The following is a 20,417-nucleotide window of genomic DNA, read 5'->3' as shown; positions in this document are numbered from 1 at the left end:
ATAAGGATAACAATTATTATTATTTTTTTAAAGTAGCTTTTGTGGAGACAGCAGAGCAAAGGTAAAAGGTACTTAGTGCTTTAAAGATGTATTAGGAATCAGAACAGAAACATGTACATTATTTTTAGGCAAATAATAAATGATCGGATATTTAGTTAGGACATCGGAGCAATATAGCCTTTACTAATCATGAAATTCACATGCAACTGAACTTATATTTCCAGAAAAAGGCAAATGTCAATCAACAAAAACTTTGTATAGAAAGACAGAGGCCAGCTAGCATGAGAGTGGTCCATGCAGATGGGGCTAATTCTGGAGTCCTGGAAACTGCAAGGTGCTCTTCCATCACGCAGCTCTCACAACCAGAGATAAAGGCCTGAGGAAAGCAGCGCAGCTGGCCGTGCCAGCATTTGCACAGGGAACACTTCTTGGGCAGCCAAGCGCCATGAGACACGGATCCGCAGTTCTCTTTTCGCACAACATGCTCACAATTCCGTCCATAGAAGGAAGCGGGGTAGGCACAAAAGGACCCCAGGATGCAGGTACCCCCATTCAGACAGCAAGTTTTGTTTAGCTCCTTACTGTCCTGTATTCCTATGGATGGCACAAACTGGAAAGACCGGGAACGAACTGCAGGTTTCTCCTGGGACAGAATGCTTCCATCTCTAAAGCCTGGGTCTCCCAGAGATGCATGTGCAAATTCATGGTGGCCCAACCCAGCAACTAATCCCAGTTCAAACATGTTGGAAATGGCCACAATGAAAATCACCCTGGAAGAGAAGTGCTCCATCTTCCTGCAGTCCACAGCTCTTAAAAATTTAGGGGGAAGGGGATGTAAGCAGTGGCTTTAACTCATAAAGTCATTGCCAAAATACTTAAAGGACAAACATTAATTTTCAGAAGTGAAAAATGACAATTTAAAAAGTATCCTGGATGAAAAAGAAGCCTGCCCCAGGTCTTAGGAGAAGCAGGAGCCAGGATGTCCTGGAAGCTGGGGTATTCTAGTGAATACAATCTAATGAATGTTTTGACCTTGAGCAAGGAACTTCCCAACACTGCTTTGATAACTGAAGAATGCATATTATTTTTAAGTCCTTGGAAACATTTATCAAAACTGCCCATGGGCTGGGTTACAAAGATTTAACAAATTTCAGTAAGTATAGACCTTCATGAAGGTGAAGATAAATATATAATGACAAAAAAAATCATTAAAATCAAGAGTCAAGTGTGGACTATTACTTGAGTAGTCCCAGCTACTCAAGAGGCAGAGGCAGGAGGATCACTTGACTTTAGGAGTTTGAGGCCAACCTGGGAAACATAGTGAGATCCCCAACTCAAAGAAGGTAAACAAACAAACAAATCCCAAAGTTAGTTCTATAAGAACACAAATAGATGGGAACTGAAATGGAGCCAACAAGGTTATAGGTAGTTATGAATATGTCATAATGAGCCCCACTATTATGTATAACTATGATATATGGATAAAAGCATTTTAAAAAATAACACAAGTAGAATTGATAAATCATTGGAAATAACTTTTAGGGAGAAAATAAGAGAAAGCACAAAATTCCAATATAAGAAAGGACAAGGGAGACATTTTTACTGATTTTATAAACATTAAAAATTGACATTTTTAAATCAATGGAAATGATAAAATATTTAACAATTTTAAAAACAGATAAAATTGATATATTTTCAGGAAATTATCATGTCCAAGCTAAGAAATAGAATTTATGACTTAAGACTTTCTCACAAAGAAAATCATAAAATTAAAGGGCCTTGCCGGATTTCTTATTTAACTGACTTTTTTGGACAGGAACAACAGAATCCAGGAGACAATGGAATAGTGTCTTTAAGTGCTGAGATAAACAAAGAATGGAATACACTAGTGTAACTCCACATCATGCACAACCACAAGAATAGGAAGTTATACTCCAAAAATATATAATATGTTAAAATACATACTACTGTCATGTGTAACTGAAAAGAACATTTAAAAAAAAAAGAATGGAATACAAATTCCATAAGTACAAACTAGTAAATAAATAGAGATGCCATAACACTTTATTATGTAAGACTAGAAAAATTAGGGATATTACAAGAAACAAGAATCTGTCTTATGATATAAAGGGAAAAAAATCCTAAACAAAATTTAGCAAACTAAATACAGGTTGTAATTTCAAGATGAAGTTGTATTTATCGCAGGAATAGAAGGTTGATATAACGTTTGACAATAAAATTAATATGATTTCCTGTACCAACAAAGATAAAAGGGATTATCTCAGTGGATTAAAAAAGCCTACAATATCCACTCATAATTTTAAAAATGCATCTCTTAGTGAACTAGGAATAACTTCCTGCCCCTAATAAATATTATCTATGAAAAACTTATGCAGAATACGCTTAATGATGAAAAGCGGAAAAAATTTCTGAGATTGAAGTCAAGAGAAGGATGGCCACTATCACCATAAAATAATCCGTTGAATAAAACAGGAATAAACAAGTCCATGCTAATATTTAAAAAAAAAAAAAGAGGGAAATTACATACAGAGCTAAGAACTAAGAAATAGAATTAGCGAATCACTTGGCAGCTAACACACTGGTTGTTGGGACAAAAAAGAAGTTACGCAGAGCTACCAAGGTAGCTGAGTAGGGATGTAATGAGGGACAATACTGTGTCATTGGTGTAATATAGGGACATGTTCTGTGATAGCTTTTTTGATGTGTTGAGCTAGCTAGGCTGATTATTCAAACACTGATCCAGGTCTTACTGTGAAGAGATTTCTGTGTACATAATGTAAGTCCTTCGTTACTTGACTTTAAGGATATTACTTTGTATACAGTCTGGATGGCATGATTTAAACAATAGGAAGGCTTTCAAAGTAGTGCTGAAGAGACAGCAGAGGTGGGGAAGAACAGGTTCCACCCTTGACTACAATTTCAGCCTGTGGAGGGACTCAGCCTACCCTTGGTCTTCCCTTTCTGGTTCCCTGCCTGGATTTTGGATTGATTCAAACAGGCCCCACAATCTGATCCTTCTACTGATAGTTCTTTTAGAAAGGAAAAGAAAGGCTGAGAATATATTTTGTATCTGTTATGGTGTGGATGTGAGGTGTCCCCCAAAAGCTCACGTGAGACAATGCAAGAAGGTTCAGAGGAGAAATGATTGGGTTGTGAGAGTCTTAACCCAGTCAGTGAATTAATCCCCTACTAGGGATTAACTGAGTAGTAACTAAGTGACAGAGTGATTGTGGTTGGAGGAGGTGGGAATTAGGGTGTGGCTTTGGGGTATTTGTTTGTATGTGGCAAGAGGAGACCCCTCCCTCCCTCCCTCTCTCTCTCTCTCCCTCCCTCCCTCCCTCCCCTTTCTGACCCTCATGTGAACTGCTTCTCTCTGCCATAGGCTTCTGCCATGATGTTCTACCTCACCTTGAGCCCTGAAGAATGGACCTGGCTGTCTGTGGACTGAGACCTCTGAAACTGTAAGCTTCCCAATAAACTTTTCCTCCTCTACAATTGCTCTAGTCGGATCTTTTAGTCATTGCAGAGAAAAAGCTGATTGAAACAGTATTAAAGGATTTGGATGGAACATGATAATAGAAAATGGCATGACTCCTGGGTGGCATCCAGGATGAGACAGGAAACCCCCACTATTGGCATTTGTAACAGAGCGATTAATGGCACAATCCTATTGATGCTGAATTTCACTTGGTAGGGTTCTGTGGGTACAATGCAGGAGAGTGTCACAGAGGGCGACATTGAAGTTGTTAGGAAAACTGAGGCAACATGTCAGAAAAAGTACATAAAAAGGAAGAGAGAAATAGTGTTCAAAGCAATGTTTTTCAATAGAGGAATTTGGGTGAAGAGGATAAGAATTTTCTTTTTATTCTTTTTACCACTTTTCCTTGGGCTTGAAACTGTTTCAGAATGGTAATTTGGATGAGGTTAGAACCTTCACAATCCACTTTCCAAAAGCCCCACCTCTAAACATTGCCGCACTGGGGACAAAGCCTTCAACACATGAGCCTTTGGGGAATATTCCAGATCCAAACCATAGCAATGGAATTGTAAATCAATCAATGTGCTCACTTTGGAAATCTTTCGGGCAGTCTTTATTAGAGCTGAACATAAACATCTCTGTGACCTACTAATTTCTACCCTTGGTATTTCCTCAGCAGGAAAGCATACACTGTGTCCCAAAAGAGATGTACAAGAATATTAAAAGGAACATTAATCAAAATATCCCTTAATTAAAAACAAAAATGCCTGTAAACAACAGAATGGAAAAAACAATCTGTGGACTACTTATATAAATGGCTATTTTATAGCAATGAACTTGAACAAAATCCTGCACAGGCGGTAGTATAATCTCACAATGTTGTATGGAGTAATTCAGACATGGACGTCTACACACTGCATAAATCAATTTATATAAAATTTAAAGATATATTTATAATAATCTATGGATTAGAAAGCAACATGGGGAGACATTTGGTGGAGCAGGCTGATAATAAATACGAATAGGACTCTTTTGCCTGGAATATTTCACCAATGTGTTCAGTTATGATTTAGACTCTTTTGGTATATATACATTATAAAACAATAATTTATTTTTTAAAATTTGGCAGGCCTAGCCAATTCACAGTTTCCTCAAGAACAATAAGTTCACATCCCTCCTCTCCTTTTTGACTTCAGTGGTTTATGATTTGTCTAGGTATGGTCCCTGTTTCTGCTAAAGCTTCAGTTAAAGCTGTTGGCTTTTTTCCTGTTATCAGAAACCAGTAAGTTGAAGGGTTCTTGTTCTTTAACTCTAGCTTTTGTTTTGGTGTCCGCTGAAAACTAGGCTCTTCTATTTCCTTGAACAGCTTGTGTGAAATGACTTTGGATCTTCTTAATTGTAGACACGGTCATTGTGCAGTATGTCGGGCAGCAGCCTGATGACTTCACTGTTCTCCACAGTTGGTATGTCTGGGCATTGATAAGCTGAAACACATAGTATCTTCTGAGTGTTTCTCCTCTATATTACCATCATGGCATCCCATTGAGTTGTGTGTGAAATTATGCGAGGTAGGTTACATTCTGTATGAAGTCAATTATAGATTAACAGAGGCTGTATTATACCATATATTTTTTCCCCTTAAAACAGGCCTTGGATCTGAGTAAGGCTGAGAACACCTGGTCCAGGGAATACAAACCCTGGATAGGTGGGTCTGGACAAGGGAGACAGAGGGAAGAAAAATCGACTTGCTCAATCTAACCTTCCAGACCTTCTTACATCCCAGACTCTCCCACCTAGGGTTAGAATGAACTTCTTTGAAGCCCCTTGAACTGAGAACTACTAAGTTGTCTGTTGTTTACTAGCTGTCTGATCTCTTGAAAGTTACTTAAGCTACCTAAGCCTTGGTTTGTCTATAAAATGGCACCACTCATTTCTTTCTTCCTCTGGCTGCCTTGAGAATTGAGGAGTTAACTCAGGGCCAAAGCTGGCACAGCAGATGACTGACTATAACTGTCACTTAACCAATGTTAATGCACTTCCCGTCTTCCACCCCTGGCCAGGCCTGCAACACCTCTAAGGGTCTCTTCATTCAAATAATAATAATAATAATAAAAACATGCTTCCTCCTGTCCCTACCCGGACCAGGCTCCTTGGGGAATCCTGCATATGTGCCACCTCTTTCCAATTAGACCCCGATACTGAAGGGATGAATTTTCATAAATGTACTAGACAAAAATGAGATTACCATGACCAAATTTCCAACCGAATGGCGGGCTGGCCTGTAGCAGGGATTTGAATATCACATTCCCAGGTAGCTCCTCTAACAGAGAATTTGTTGATTTCCGAGGTCTGGACAAGAAAAGTTCATCTGGGAGATTTTCAAGAAGTGTGGCTCTCTCATACTCTATCTCCATGAGTTCTCACCCTCCTGGGTGGACTTTAACCATGAAAATGAGTGTGTATCAGACTGGCTGCTCCTAGCCCCACCCTGGAAGTTCCCCTTCCAGGCATTGTGACATGGCTTTCTACAAGGCAGCCCTGTGGTATAAAGGGAGCTGGAAAGGCAAGTTACTATCTCTGTAAAATCTTGTTTCTTTACTCTGTAGAAGAGGGACAATATTCACCATGTAGGAGATGGCCTATTAAGTACCTTGTCCATGGCTTGGAACACTCAGCTGGCTAATTCCTAACTACCTTCAAACAGTCATTCCTGTAGTTGTTCAGTAAGTACTTATTAAACTCTCAATAATGTGCCAGGCACTACTGTGGGACATTGCATTAGACAGTGGGAATCCACCGGTGAACAGCCATTCTTGTCCTTGTGGAGCTTAATTTTGGTAGGAGATATAGACAGACAGACACAGACACACACACAGACACACACACACACACGGTATGTCAGGTAGTGACAAGTGTTCAGAAGGACAAAGTAAGCACAGCAGGGAGAGAACAATAAAGGGCATTTCAGTCTTAGGTTGAGAAACCAGCAAAATCCTCACTGAGAAGGTAACTTCAAGGGAGATTTGAAAGAAGTTTGAGAGAGAGTCAAATGAAAACCTGAGGAAAGAGTGTTCTAGCTTGTGCAAAGGCCCTGAGGTGGTAAGTTAACTGGAATACTTAAGAAACAGTAAAGAAGTGACTCAGTTGAAATAACGTGAGAGAGAATTGCAGGGGATGATGTCAGATCCGTCATGATGACTAGATTATACTCATCTTCTTCTTGCACACAGTAGATTTACACAGAGTCATTTGTTTAAACCAGAATTGTTTTGTAAAATAGGAGGAAAATAAGGGGATTTAGTTTTCAGTCCTCATTCTATAAATTGTGGGGGAATGATGTTACTAGGAAAGGTGTTCATGTGGAAGCACATGGCTGCTATGTTATTTAAAGATGCTCCTCCAAGGCAACAGCTGCGTTCCTGTCCTGGTTCACAAGGTCACAGCCCCCAAGTCCTCTGAACCCTCTCAGTGCTATTTGGCTTATTATCGACCTAAACAGGAAATTCCTTCTAAAATGGCTTGCACAAATTCCTATGCTCTATTTTCTGACAAATTTCACTTTTTGAATAGAAATGTCATTCTTTTAATACAATACACACTCTTACCCATTTTCCCCTTCACCTGCTCTGTGTCTTTTGATTTCCAAGGCTTGTTGCATAAGCCTCAGGACTAATCCATCCGCTAGTCACCACGAGAGCTATATTCCATATTCCAGCCCCCGCTCACTAATGATGAATGAAGATCATGTCACCACTGTCCCTACTGTCACCTCCCAGTGGCTTCCCAGCTTACTGACAACAAAGCCACGCTCCTAACCGTGTTCCGAGACCTTGCATGATTTGATTCCTGCCAGTTTCCTCCCTGTGCATGCACACTATCTCACGGCCACTCCGTCTTCTTTTATCTCAGATGCCAAGGACTCTGCCCTTGCTGGTCCTCTGCCTGAAAAGCACTTTTCCCAGATCTCAAAATGGGGGGCTCTCCTTGCTGGGCAAGGTCATCTCATACAGGTCCTCCCTAAAGGTCCGTCTGTGACCTCCTGAACCAAAGTAGTGTCTTCCCCTGGGCACTTTCCGGCAGTTTTATCTAACTGGTTTCCCTGTTTAATTTGTGTCTAGCACTGCCACTAGCAAAATCTAATTCCCATGGAAGGGGAGTTTTTATCTATTCTACCCCTGTGGCTTCAATGCCTAGAAGGATACCTGGCTCATAATAAAAAGGGCTGTGAGTTCATACTGTTGTTCCAAGATGCTCCTCCAAGGCAACAGCTGCATTCCTGTCCTTTGTTCACCAGGCCACAGCCCCCATGTCCTCTGGACACTCTCAGTGCTATCTGGCTTATTAGTGATGTGTGTGTGTGTGTGTGTGTGTCTGTCTGTCTGTCTGTCTGTCTGTCTATATCTCCTACCAAAATTAAGCTCCACAAGGACAAGAATGGCTGTTCACCGGTGGATTCCCACTGTCTAATGCAATGTCCCACAGTAGTGCCTGGCACATTATTAAGAGTTTAATAAGTACTTATTGAACGACTACAGGAATGACTGTTTGAAGGTAGTTAGGAATTAGCCAGCTGAGTGTTCCAAGCCATGGACAAGGTACTTAATAGGCCATCTCCTACATGGTGAATATTGTTCCTCAGCTATAGAGTAAAGAAACAAGATTTTACAGGGATAAATAACTTGCCTTTCCAGCTCCCTTTATACCACAGGGCTGCCTTGTAGAAAGCCATGTCACAATGCCTAGAAGGGGAACTTCCAGGGTGGGGCTGTTGCCTAGCAGCCAGTCTGATACACACACATTTTCTTGGTTAAAGTCCACCCAGGAGAGTGTGAATTCATGGAGATAGAGTATGACAGAGTCACGCTTCATGAAAATCTCCCAGATGATTTTTTCTTTTCCAGACCTCGGAAATCAACAAATTTTAAGTTAGAGGAGCTACCTGGGAGTGTGATATTCAAATCCCTGCTACAGGCCAGCCCGCCATTCGGTTGGAAATTTGGTCATGGTAATCTCATTTTTGTCTAGTACATTTATGAAAATTCATCCCTTCAGTATTGGGGTCTAATTGGAAAGAGGTGGCACATACGCAGGATTCCCCAAGGAGCCTGGTCCGGGTAGGGACAGGAGGAAGCATGTTTTTATTATTATTATTATTATTTGAATGAAGAGACCCTTAGAGGTGTTGCAGGCCTGGCACAGGGGTGGAAGACAGGAAGTGCATTGACATTGGTTAAGTGACAGTTATAGTCAGTCATCTGTTGTGCCAGCTTTGGCCCTGAGTTAACTCCTCAATTCTCAAGGCAGCCAGAGGAAGAAAGAAATGAGTGGTGCCATTTTATAGACAAACCAAGGCTTAGGTAGCTTAAGTAACTTTCAAGAGATCAGACAGCTAGTAAACAACAGACAACTTAGTAGTACTCAGTTCAAGGGGCTTCAAAGAAGTTCATTCTAACCCCAGGTGGGAGAGTCTGGGATGTAAGAAGGTCTGGAAGGTTAGATTGAGCAAGTCGATTTTTCTTCCCTCTGTCTCCCTTGTCCAGACCCACCTATCCAGGGTTTGTATTCCCTGGACCAGGTGTTCTCAGCCTTACTCAGATCCAAGGCCTGTTTTAAGGGGGAAAAAATATGGTATAATACAGCCTCTGTTAATCTATAATTGACTTCATACAGAATGTAACCTACCTCACATAATTTCACACACAACTCAATGGGATGCCATGATGGTAATATAGAGGAGAGAAACTCAGAAGGTACTATGTGTTTCAGCTTATCAATGCCCAGACATGCCAACTGTGGAGGACAGTGAAGTCGTCAGGCACTGCCCGACATACTGCACAATGACTATGTCTACAATTAAGAAGATCCAAAGTCATTTCACACACACTCTTCAAGGAGAAATAGAAGAAATAGAAGAGCCTAGTTTTCAGCGGACTCCAAAACAAAAGCTAGAGTCAAAGAACAAGAACCCTTCGACTTACTGGTTTCTGATAACAGAAAAAAAGCCAACAGCTTTAACTGAAGCTTTAGCAGAAACAGGGACAGTACCTAGACAAATCATAAACCACTGAAGTCAAAAAGGAGAGGAGGGATGTGAACTTATTGTTCTTGAGGAAACTGTGAATTGGCTAGGCCTGCCAAATTTTAAAAAATGAATTATTTTATTGTTTTATAATATATATCAAAAGAGTCTAAATCATAACTGAACACATTGGTGAAATATTCCAGGCAAAAAGTCCTATTCGTATTCATTATCAGCCTGCTCCACCAAATGTCTCCCTATGATGCTTTCTAATTCATAGATTATTTTTAATATATCTTTAAATTTTTTATAAATTGATTTATGCAGTGTGTAGACGTCCATGTCTGAATTACTCCATACAACATTGTGAGATTATATTACTGCCTGTGCAGGATTTTGTTCAAGTTCATTGCTATAAAATAGTTATTTATATAAGTAGTCCACAATTTGTTCTTTCCATTCTATTGTTTATAGGCATTTTTGTTTCCAATTTCTTCATCAATTTCTGCCTCAGCCTCTTGAGTAGCTGGGACTGCTCAAGTAATAGTCCACACTTGACACTTTATTTTTATGATTTTTTTCATCGTATATTTATTTTCACCTTCGTAAAGGTCTATATTTGCTGAAATTCATTCAATTTCATTATCTGCCATTATCTCTTCAACTCTTACATCTACCACACTCTCTGTCTCCATCCCTTATGGAATTCCAAATAAAAATGTATCCAAACTTTTCATTGTTACTCATCGTACTATCATTGTACTTACTATCTCTTACACTATTTTATGTATTTTTCTACCCTTTTGCTTCTCCAAGCATAAGTGTGGATACTTTCGTCGGATCCATTTTCCATTTTATTTATTCTTTTTTTAATTGATTTTACTTTTTAAATACATGAGAGCAGAATGCATTACAATTCTTATTACACATTAGAGCACAATTTTTCATAAGTATATTCACACCAATTCGTGTCTTCATATATGTACTTTGGATAATGATGTACATCACATTCCAACATCATTGCTAGCCCCCTCCCACCCCTCTGCCCTATCTAGAGTTCATCTATTCGTCCCATACTCCCTCTCCCTATCCCACTATGAATCAGCCTCTTTATATCAGAGAAAACATTTGGCATTTGATTTTTTGGGATTGGCTAACTTCACTTAGCATTCTCTTCTCCAACTCCATCCATTTACCTGCAAATGCCATGATTTTATTCTGTTTTATTGCTGAGTAATATTCCATTGTGTGTGTGTGTGTGTGTATATATATATGCCACATTTTTAAAATCCATTTATCTAGTGAAGGGCGTCTCGTTTGGTTCCACAGTTTAGCTATTGTGAATTGTGCTGCTATAAACATTGATGTGGCTGTGTCCCTGTAGATTTCTGTTTTTAAGTCCTTTAAAAGGAATAGCTGGGTCAAATGGAGGTTCCATTCCCAGTTTTCCAAGAAATCTCCATACTGCTTTCCATATTGGCTGCCCCAATCTGCAGTCCCACCAGCAATGTATGAGTATGCCTTTTTCCCTATATCCTCGCCAACACTAATGAACAATTGATAAATTTGGCATCAATCTGGATGTAGGTGGGCCCATCCATATTGACACATGAACAGGAAATTAATGAGGAATTTCTCTTTCCTTTTAATACAATGGAAAATTTATTGACTTTGTTTTTAGGGTCTGTTTATTTTCTTTTAGCCTCTTACCTCAGAAGCCATGCATTTACTTCATGGTCACACATTTCCTTGTTTTCTTTTGCTTCCAAATGTTTGCCATGCGACTAGTCCTGTTGCTGTCTCCAAAATCTCAAGCCAAGCATGATTATTTTAAATTCCACATTTAATGGAATTTGAATTTCCTTGGGGTCTATTTCTACTACTCTTACTGATTTATTTTAGTATGAGCAGTTATTTTATATTGAAAGTCAAATATTGTGCATGGAAAAATATCAGTTCAGGCTCTCAATGTTATTATCTTCAAAGATAATTTACTTCTGTCTCTTGCATGCAATAAGGGGAGAAGCGAATTATTTTAGTGCAATTGGGAATTGAGTTGATGCAAAGTTGGATTTCAGAGGCTTTTGAGAGCTCATCTATTTCTTTTTACTCTCATTTCCAGGGTTTATCTCTTTAGAGACCTAACTAGAATTCTAGGGTGTTTTCCAACCTCCCTGCTCTTCATAGCCAGCCTAATTTTTTCCCCAGTTCTCAAACCATCTGTCTAAAGCTCTGCTCAAATACTCTACTTCTCAGCCAGCTTTTTAATTAGCAAATGTCCAAAGAGAACTACACACCAACTGTTGGACTCACCCCTCGGTGGAGTTTGATCTGTTTTTTGTAAATCTCTGGGATTTAGTCCCTGCATTTTTTTTCTTCCTTAATATCTCTGATAACTTGAAACATATTTATTTATTATGTCCAGCATTTCTACCCAGGTTTTCTTGGCTAGGAGATTAATCTGAAGTAGATCAGTCTATCGATGTAGAAATTGGTTACCATATCTTCAGCACACTTTATGAGATGTCTCTTGACATCTCATACTAATGAAACGCTATTTTTAAAAAACACTTTTTCATCCAAATTCAAATTCAAACTGAGAACTTATAAATATTAAAATTACCTAAAATATTAATGAAAGTGATAAGTTATAAAATCAGTATCAACATCTCTTTACATTCTGTTTACCATTGGTATTGCCATAATCATAATTTGAGTAGCAGAATGCTTGGAGTAAACTGAACAATGACTTTGAGATTCTATCTTTATTCCTTTTAAGTTTGGCTCCTCCTAACAACTTTCTATATTACTGGGCTTTCTACATTACCTCTTGAAAAAAAATTCAGTACTAATAAATATAAGTACTTCCAGTTTTGTAGAAACCAGCAGGACATTTGAATGTTATATGGTACATGAAACAATTCATTATATATCTGGACAGTGCATTGCAGGATGTTTAGCCTTTGTGACCAGTTGACCAGAAGCATCACCTTAATAATTTTTAAACAAAAATGCTTTCCCCAACTGGAAGAAATGATTTTTTTTTGTACCAGGGATTGAACCCAGGAGCACTTAACCAATGAACCACATCCCCAGGGATATAGGGTCTTGTTAAGTTGCTTAGGGACTCACTAAGTTGTTGAGGCTGGCTTTGAACTCACAGTCTTCCTGCCTCAGCATCCCAAGCTTCTGGGATTAAAGGTGGGTGCCATGGTTGAAAGAAAGGATTTTGATTGTTCTAATTACAAAGAGATGATAAATGTTTGAGGCCAAAGATATGCTTACCCTGATTTGCATATTACACTTTGTAAACACATGCTCAAACATCACATAGTAATCCACAAATATGCAGAATTATTATGTGACTATTTAAAACATAAAAAATATTATAAATGCAAACCAAAAATAAGTGCTTCCACAACTTTCCAAAATATATTTTAGGCCCCAGTATCACTTTGGGGGGGAATCTTTATTAGATCTATAAAATTCAGAATTTTATAGATTATAAATTGATGAAGGGGCTGGGGTTGTGGCTCAGTGGTAGACAGCTCACCTACCATGTGTGAGGCCATGGGTTCAATCCTTAGCACCACATAAAAATAAATAAATAAAATAAAGGTATTGTGTCCATCTACAACTAAAAATCTTTTTAAAAAATAATTAATTAATGAAGATACTGCTAACCCAGAGTGTGTGTGGATCCGAGGTCATCCTTAAGGGGCCAAAGGTCAGTGTGAACTGGTTACATTATGTCTCCTATTACCTCCCACACCTGGATAACTCCTAAGGCCAACTTAAAATCCAGTGAAACAAGTTAGTGTTAATATCCAAGACAAAGTAAAGAAGTCAACACAAACAGACTGAGTTTTTTCTTGGGTTAGGATGGATGGTGTGCTCATAAGCTAGATGGACATTATCTTCAGTAATGACCACCTCTGTGTGATCAACTACAAAGTACCAGGCAATGCATTGTTTTGATCCTATCACCTTAATCCTTTCAGTATCCCTACAAAAAGGTAATATCAGTCCCAATTTAGAGATAAGCAAAAGGGGGGGTTCAAATTAAAGGAATGCCCAGGAGTTTTTAAAAATATTAAGCATTTCTATGATTCCACTGCACTCTAAACATTCCACTCAGAGCCACCAGTCTTTTAAATAAGGCTCATGCTGGTCTCCATCTTCTCCACCCCACCTCACTTCACAGGATCCCCAACCTCCTTCTCCCCGCCCCTCCCCCCAGGAAGGTAGGAGGGGCAACCTGATTGGAAGGGGCTGAAAATAGGAAAAAGGGCCTAAGAGGGACCTGGCAAGGAACTAGATCTCAGCTCAACTGCCCCTGACACTCCCCTGCCCACCCTCCTACCCCAACCTCGAACTTCATTCCATCCTTGAAGTTCAGACTTGGGGTACTGAACCCCCTCTCTACCTCTTCAGCAGTGCATTCCTCCTGGCAGTTTCCAAAGCCCTTTGCCACCCCCCTTGCCCACTCAGCCCCTCCAGCTGGGCGTCTAACAGACCTTCTACCCCTGGCCCAGCTGCTGGACTCACTGCCCTCTGGGTTCTCTGTCTGGAAGTGTGGACTCTCACCTCCTGCTCAGCACTGCCACTTGCTGGCAGCCAGGATCCTGTGCCTCCGCCCAACCTCCCCAGCTGGGGCCAAGCAAGAGCTCTGTTCCCTGGGCTATGCAGTACACAGAGCTACAGGAGCTGTGCACAATGTGCTCCTGCAGAGCTGGTGAGGAGGCAGGCAGAGGAGTCCAGAGCACAGGGAAGGAAAAGGCTGGTGAGGCTGGGAAGGCTGGAGGGGCGGGGAGTGCAGTTGGCCCCTAGGGGGAGTTTGGTCTGTTTTTTGTGAGAACTCCTTGGGGCCCAGGCCTCTGTTCTACTGTCTAGACTCTCCTCTCCTCCAACAGCTTGCAGAGACCCGGTGCCTTCCCTAACCTGGAGTTTGTTCTTTCTTGATTTTCAGGGATGCCAAGTAACTACTCCTTTGGATCATGCCAACCCAGGAGGCTCTTTCCTCACTTCTATCCCCCAAACCGGATGGGGAACAACTTTCTCCCTCTTAGGGGATTTCCTCACACAGGGCCTGGATGTTACATGACAGAAGTGAGTATTCACTTTCCCTTACAAGGAACTGTTTCCTGGATGTGGAAGGGAGACCTAAGTTTCCTTATGTACATCATATTATGTATATCATTTCCTATATACATCATATTATACTGTCAGTTAAAAAACTTTGTGATCTTCTGGGTCAGAGCATGAGAAAGTGCCTAGTGGGCAACCAGCTGTCCCAGCCAATACAGAGAGCAAAGGACCAGGTTCGGCCAAGGCAAGCAACCTTGTCTCCATATGGTCCCACTCCATCCCCACCTCAAAGGCTCTGAGCCAAGGCCAGTTCCTTTCCACTAGTCCTACCTTCAGGCTGCCGAGTGCAACTGAATAATCTCAGACCTCATGAGATTCAGAGGATGGAATTCATTAGAATGCACAAAGATGTCATTTATCCTACCTGTCCAACCACATCCCTCTTTTAATCAGCTTTTTCCTTGCTGCTACCAAAAGACCTGGTAAGAACAATTTTAAGGAGGAAAAGTTTATTTGGGGGCTCATGGTTTCAGATGTCTCAGTCCACAGATGGCCAGCTTCATTCCTTGGGGTCTGAGGGGAGGCATAATATCTGGTGGAAGCAAGCAGCTCAGAACATGAGGGTCAGGAAGCAGAGAAAAGCTCTGCTCATAAGAACATAACATAAACCCAAAGCAACCCCAGGGACCCACTTCCTCAAGGCACACCCTATCTGCCTAGAGTTATCACCAAGTTAATCTCTATGCTGGGAAGGGGAATTTAAGCACTGATTTGCTCAAAGCTCTTGGAACAAAATCATTTCACCTCTCAACTTTCCTGCATTGTCTCATACATGAGCTTTTGGGGGACATCTCACATCTAAACTATGACACAACCCCTTGCAAAATTACATGTATTATTTATGTGATTATTGTGTGGTATTGACCTTGAAGGAGTCAAGAGAGAAAGAACATGTCTTACAGAGTAGTTCAGATGAAGGCTGCTCACTGTGGTATTGATGTTTTTCTTTACTCTTTCTCTCTTTTTATTCATATGTTACTACTTGAAGTCCTATGGCTTGGCATACAACCTCACCAAGATTCCAACCAGTACAAAAGGATATACTCTTGGAGCCAGAACAGCTATGAGGTTTAAGCCAGTCAACAAGGTAAAATGCTGGGATTTTATGATGATCCATGTGACTGCATGAAAAGTTTGGGCATTAGCTTTGCAGAAGTGTGTGTATATTGGGAAGAGCAAAAACAGTTCACTGAGAAAACAGTCCCAACAAAGGATTTTAGTGCTGAGATGCATGAGGTCAAAGTACATTTATATATATCATATTATCCTGTCAGTTGAAAAACAGGTTCCAACTTTTCTATCCTTTTGTGAGACTAGATTTTAAGTCCAATCTTTAGTAAAGGATCCTAATCTATCTATCTATCTATCTATCTATCTCTCTCTCTCTCTCTCTCTCTCTCTCTCTCTCTCCCCTCCCCCTTCCCTCCATCCCTCCCTCCCTCTCCTTGTCTTTCTCTCTTTCTCTCATTAAGTGGGTGGGGATGGAACCCAGGGACTCACTAGGCAAGTACACCACCACTGAGCTACATCCTTGGACCAAGGATCCTAATCTCTGATTGGATGTTTACTTCCATGGAAACTCAAGGGATACTGGCTCTCAAAATTTCTCAGTGGGACCATGGGCATAGTGACTGCAAAAGTTGTCTTGGTTCTCTGCTCATCCTAGGTTTATTACTACAACCTATACATCCAGGATGACTGACTCACATCTATAGCTTGGTTTTCTATCCACATAAGCCTATTTGTATATCTTGAAATGGTTTAACCATACCTGATTTATAAATAGGAAAAGGACAGTTGAGGTTTTTTGAACTGGAAGTATTTCTGTGTAGGTATGTTTCCCTTTAACATATTGAATTTTTTTCTTGGTAATAGGAATTGACACTTCACCCAGGCAAGTACCAGAGAGTAGAGAATTGGAAGGAAAAAACAAAGCAAAGTTTTGTTCCATTTAATGCCTTGATGCCTCGATTTCAGAGCTATTCAAAAGACAATTTCCCTGGGTATGTCTCCTCTTTTTCTAGTATAGTTCAACAAAAAGCAATAGGAAAAGAAGTCCATAAATCAGTGATTATAGCAAAACCACCTCACTCAATAAGAAACCACCCATCTTTAAAGATTTAACCTCTTATCTCCCAGGTCTCTGGCCTTGTGTAATTGCAAAATCACAGTTATTCATTCAGTCAATATTTATTAAGATACTAAAGAGTTTGGGTTCGTTTGTTTATTTTCATTTAGTTTTTCCAGTACTGGAGAGTGAATCTCTGATCCACATCTCCAGCCCCATTTACTTTTTTATTTTGATACAGAATTTCACTAAGTCACCTAGGCTGACTACAGACTTGTAGTCCTCCTGCCTCAGCATACTGAGTCCCTTAAAAGACAGATCTGTGCCATGACACCTGGCTACTTTGTACGTTGTACTTTGTAGGTTGCAGAGTTCTTGCAGTAAACCCACCTCACGAGGCTCTGATCTTGGACTCTAGAGTCCAAATAGATGAGAAATAAATACACAAGAAAATACCAATAGTCGTAAAGACGGTGACCATGTAATTTATCTGTCCAAATGTGACACTTCTGAGAGTGAAAGGGAAGCAGCCATGAGCCGGGGCTGTTGTGGACAAACCAGGAAGTAGAGTGACCAGGAAAGGTACTATGAGGAAACTTTAAACAGGACCATGATGTGAAGGCAGTGGGTGGTTAAGAAAGTACGCTCTGAGCACATCACTCTTGATCTGATTTTTGAGTGACAAGATTGAGCCAGCCTGGGAAGATCTGGAGACAGCACACCCTGGGCAGAAGAGGTCGGAAGTGCAAAGGCTGTAAACTGGGAAAGAACTTGGTGGGAGGGAAAGAAGAAGAAGGCTCCTATGGCTAGAGGGCAGTGAGCAAGAAGGAAGAGAGAGAGGGAGAGGCAGGCTAGAGTAGAGAGGACTTTGGGGGTCAAGGGGCTTATTCTTAATGTGTTAGGAAACCACTCGGAATGTATGAAATTGCACAGCAAAGGGTCAGGGTCTTTCTTTTACTGATGAGAAGTCCAAAGATCATACAGTGAAAGTAACTTTTTCAAGTTTGTATTAAGAAAGTTGAAGTGTTGAATCTTGACCCCCATGTCCACCACAGTAGAATTAACACCAAAAGATAAAGTTTTTTTTTTTATTTTGTATATGTTCTTTTCAGTTATACATAACTGTAGAATATATTTTGACATATCATAGATACATGGAGCATAACTTCTCATTCTTGTGGTTGTACATCATATGGAGTTACAAAAGTTCATTCTTCCTGATGGCTGAGACATATTACATATGTATATATACCAGATTTTCTTTATCCATTCATCCGGTGAAGGGCATCTAGGTTGGCTCTATAGCTTAGCTATTGTGAATTGAGCTGCTATAAACATTGATGTGGCCATGTCACTATAATATGCTGATTTTAAGTCTTTGAGGTATATGCCATGAGTGGGTAACTGGGTCAAATGATGGTTCCATTTCAAGTTTTCTGAGAAATCTCCATACTGCTTTCCAACTTTCAGTGCCACCAGCAATGTATGAGTGTACCCTTCCCCCTACATCTTCACCAATACTTATTATTACTTGTATTCTTGATAATTGTCATTCTGACTAGAGCAAGAAGAAATCTCAGTGTAGTTTTCAAAAGACAAAGTTTGAGGAACAAAGGCAATTCTGAAATAATCCATGGCCAAGAAATTTAATTGGTTCCGCTTTAATGTCCCTAGATTGCAGATTGATTGTTTCAGCATTTTAACCACCATCTTCAAATCAAAGAACTAATTTACCATTATTATGGATCTCTTCTATCAACACATCTTCTGAGATCTTCTGGTGTCCCAGCTCAGAACACTGAATTGTAGAAATATTACCTTAGCTAATAAGAAATACATTAACAAGCAAAATAACCCATGCTTGCCCAGCATTAAAAAGTTAATCAGTCCATGCCTTCTCCCAAGAGGTTAAACCTACTTCAGTGATGGCCATGCTACCTACTAGTGGAGTTTGTCCTATGCCACTGACTCATTAGACATGATGTTTGTATTTTTTTTTTTAAATTTCTAGCCCTGGTACATACAATCCAGAGAAGAAGCCATTCCCAAAAATTGCTTGGCCAATGAAATTTGGATCTCCAGACTGGGCTCAGGTTCCAAGTCTACAGAAAAGAACTCTAAAAGCTGAGGTAATAAGATTGGATTTCTGTAGATCGCTCTGTTTAATATGTTCATATATATCAAGGGTTAATAACCAGAAGCTTGTGAATGAAGTTCATGGTCCCCTGAAATTATATGCACAGTTTTGTGTGCATAGAAATATGAGGATCCTTTTGAGCGAGTTACATGGTTTCATTAGATTTTTAACAGTGTATAGGACTGATTTAAAGTCATGTTTTCTTATTTGTTCCTCAAGTAATCTTTTGGAGTAGGTTCAGGAGAAATATCCTTTAAGACAATGGGTGATAATGGAACCCCGGAAGATTGATTCATACAGGTCCTACAACTGGAATCCAGACCTTTTGACTCCTAATGCAGTGCTCTTTCTGACATAAAGTTGAGTGCTAAATGATTGGAGGGCTATAGAGCACTCTGGTGAAGAGCACAGACTCTGGGGATAATACTGCCTGGGTTCAAATACCAGCTCCTGTGTAGACTTGCTATGTGATCTTAGGCAAGTCCTTTAACTTTTCTAAGCATCTTTTTTTCCTTCCTTTAAAATGAAATAACAACAGAGTTGATCTGATATGGTTGTAAAGATTAATAATGGAGAGAATGTAGAAAAGCATTTAACACAGTAATGATAACATATGCTTCCCTCCCTGTTAGCTATCATACTTCTTGAAATATACTTCTTTCCTAGTGGAATTTAGGATTAATTCCACAAATACTTATATTTGTGGAATTAATATAATTGTGCTAAGGCATATAGGTAACGTTAATAATTAATATAACATATTAATATAATTGTGCTATGGCATATGGGTAACATTAAAGATTTAGACATATAATCTGTGTCTTCAAGAAGCCAAGCAATTATTTTTTATCATAGTAAGATGATAAATGGTAGATGTGCACATATATTGAGAAAATGTCTAAGGCTGGATTACTAGAAACTGGGGTTTACCTGGGCCACACAGCTAGAATGCATGCTTCTATTTTGCATGCAAGGTCCTGGGTTCAATCCCCAGTGCCACACACGCACAGGAAGGCAGAGAATTCTCATTGGAACATTGTCTTTCATTGCAGCTGTCCACAGACAAAGAATTTAGAAAGCATCGGAACCGAGTTGCTTACTTAAGCCTGTTTTATGATTGAGCAGTGATCACTTCCTTCACATGCTTCTCCTGATCACAGAATCTTCAGAATAGAGGACAGAGCTGCTCTTGGTCTGCATCACCACGGCCCTCATGTCTTTCAGCCCCGGGCCCAGAACGTGTTAAGGGGCTCACAACTGAGATTTGTGAGCATAAAAATGGTTCCAAGTGTTCTGTCTCCTGCTGCTGGTTTATGATCTGGGGGTTCCTGGTGGGTGTTCAGGTGGATGGTTTCATTTGAGTGAAAGACTCTTGGGCCCTTGCCCTTTATTCACAATTCCCAGGACCAGCCTTATAGGTTCGACAAGTAGCTCTGGTAATATGTAGCTGTTGGCCTACATGTATCAAGAGCTTGGATGGGATGTGGGCTTGCTAGACATGGGAATGCTTAAAAGTGGGTTAAAACATTCCTGATTTAGGAGCTCT

At 40.1% G+C, this 20,417-nt stretch overlaps 2 protein-coding genes across 2 annotated transcripts; one reads left to right on the top strand and one right to left on the bottom strand.

Moving 5' to 3' along the window:
• Positions 1-241: 241 nt before the first annotated feature.
• On the bottom strand, positions 242-4,400 carry LOC143404131 (protein Cripto-like). The gene is made up of 2 exons (XM_076862452.1): positions 4,375-4,400; positions 242-809 (listed from the first exon to the last, which is right to left on the bottom strand). The coding sequence occupies exons 1-2, from the start codon at positions 4,398-4,400 to the stop codon at positions 242-244; spliced, it is 594 nt and encodes a 197-aa protein (XP_076718567.1).
• Positions 4,401-4,919: 519 nt separating this feature from the next.
• Positions 4,920-19,992, top strand: LOC143404130 (ciliary microtubule-associated protein 3-like). The gene is made up of 6 exons (XM_076862451.1): positions 4,920-4,962; positions 14,488-14,627; positions 15,655-15,753; positions 16,542-16,669; positions 18,746-18,863; positions 19,924-19,992. The coding sequence occupies exons 1-6, from the start codon at positions 4,920-4,922 to the stop codon at positions 19,990-19,992; spliced, it is 597 nt and encodes a 198-aa protein (XP_076718566.1).
• Positions 19,993-20,417: the final 425 nt, after the last annotated feature.

The sequence above is a fragment of the Callospermophilus lateralis genome, chromosome 7 (assembly GCF_048772815.1).
Source record: "Callospermophilus lateralis isolate mCalLat2 chromosome 7, mCalLat2.hap1, whole genome shotgun sequence".
In the NCBI taxonomy this organism is placed as follows: domain Eukaryota; kingdom Metazoa; phylum Chordata; class Mammalia; order Rodentia; family Sciuridae; genus Callospermophilus; species Callospermophilus lateralis.
Note: the sequence above shows the minus strand (reverse complement) of the source record. Positions and strands in the feature narration are given on the sequence as shown.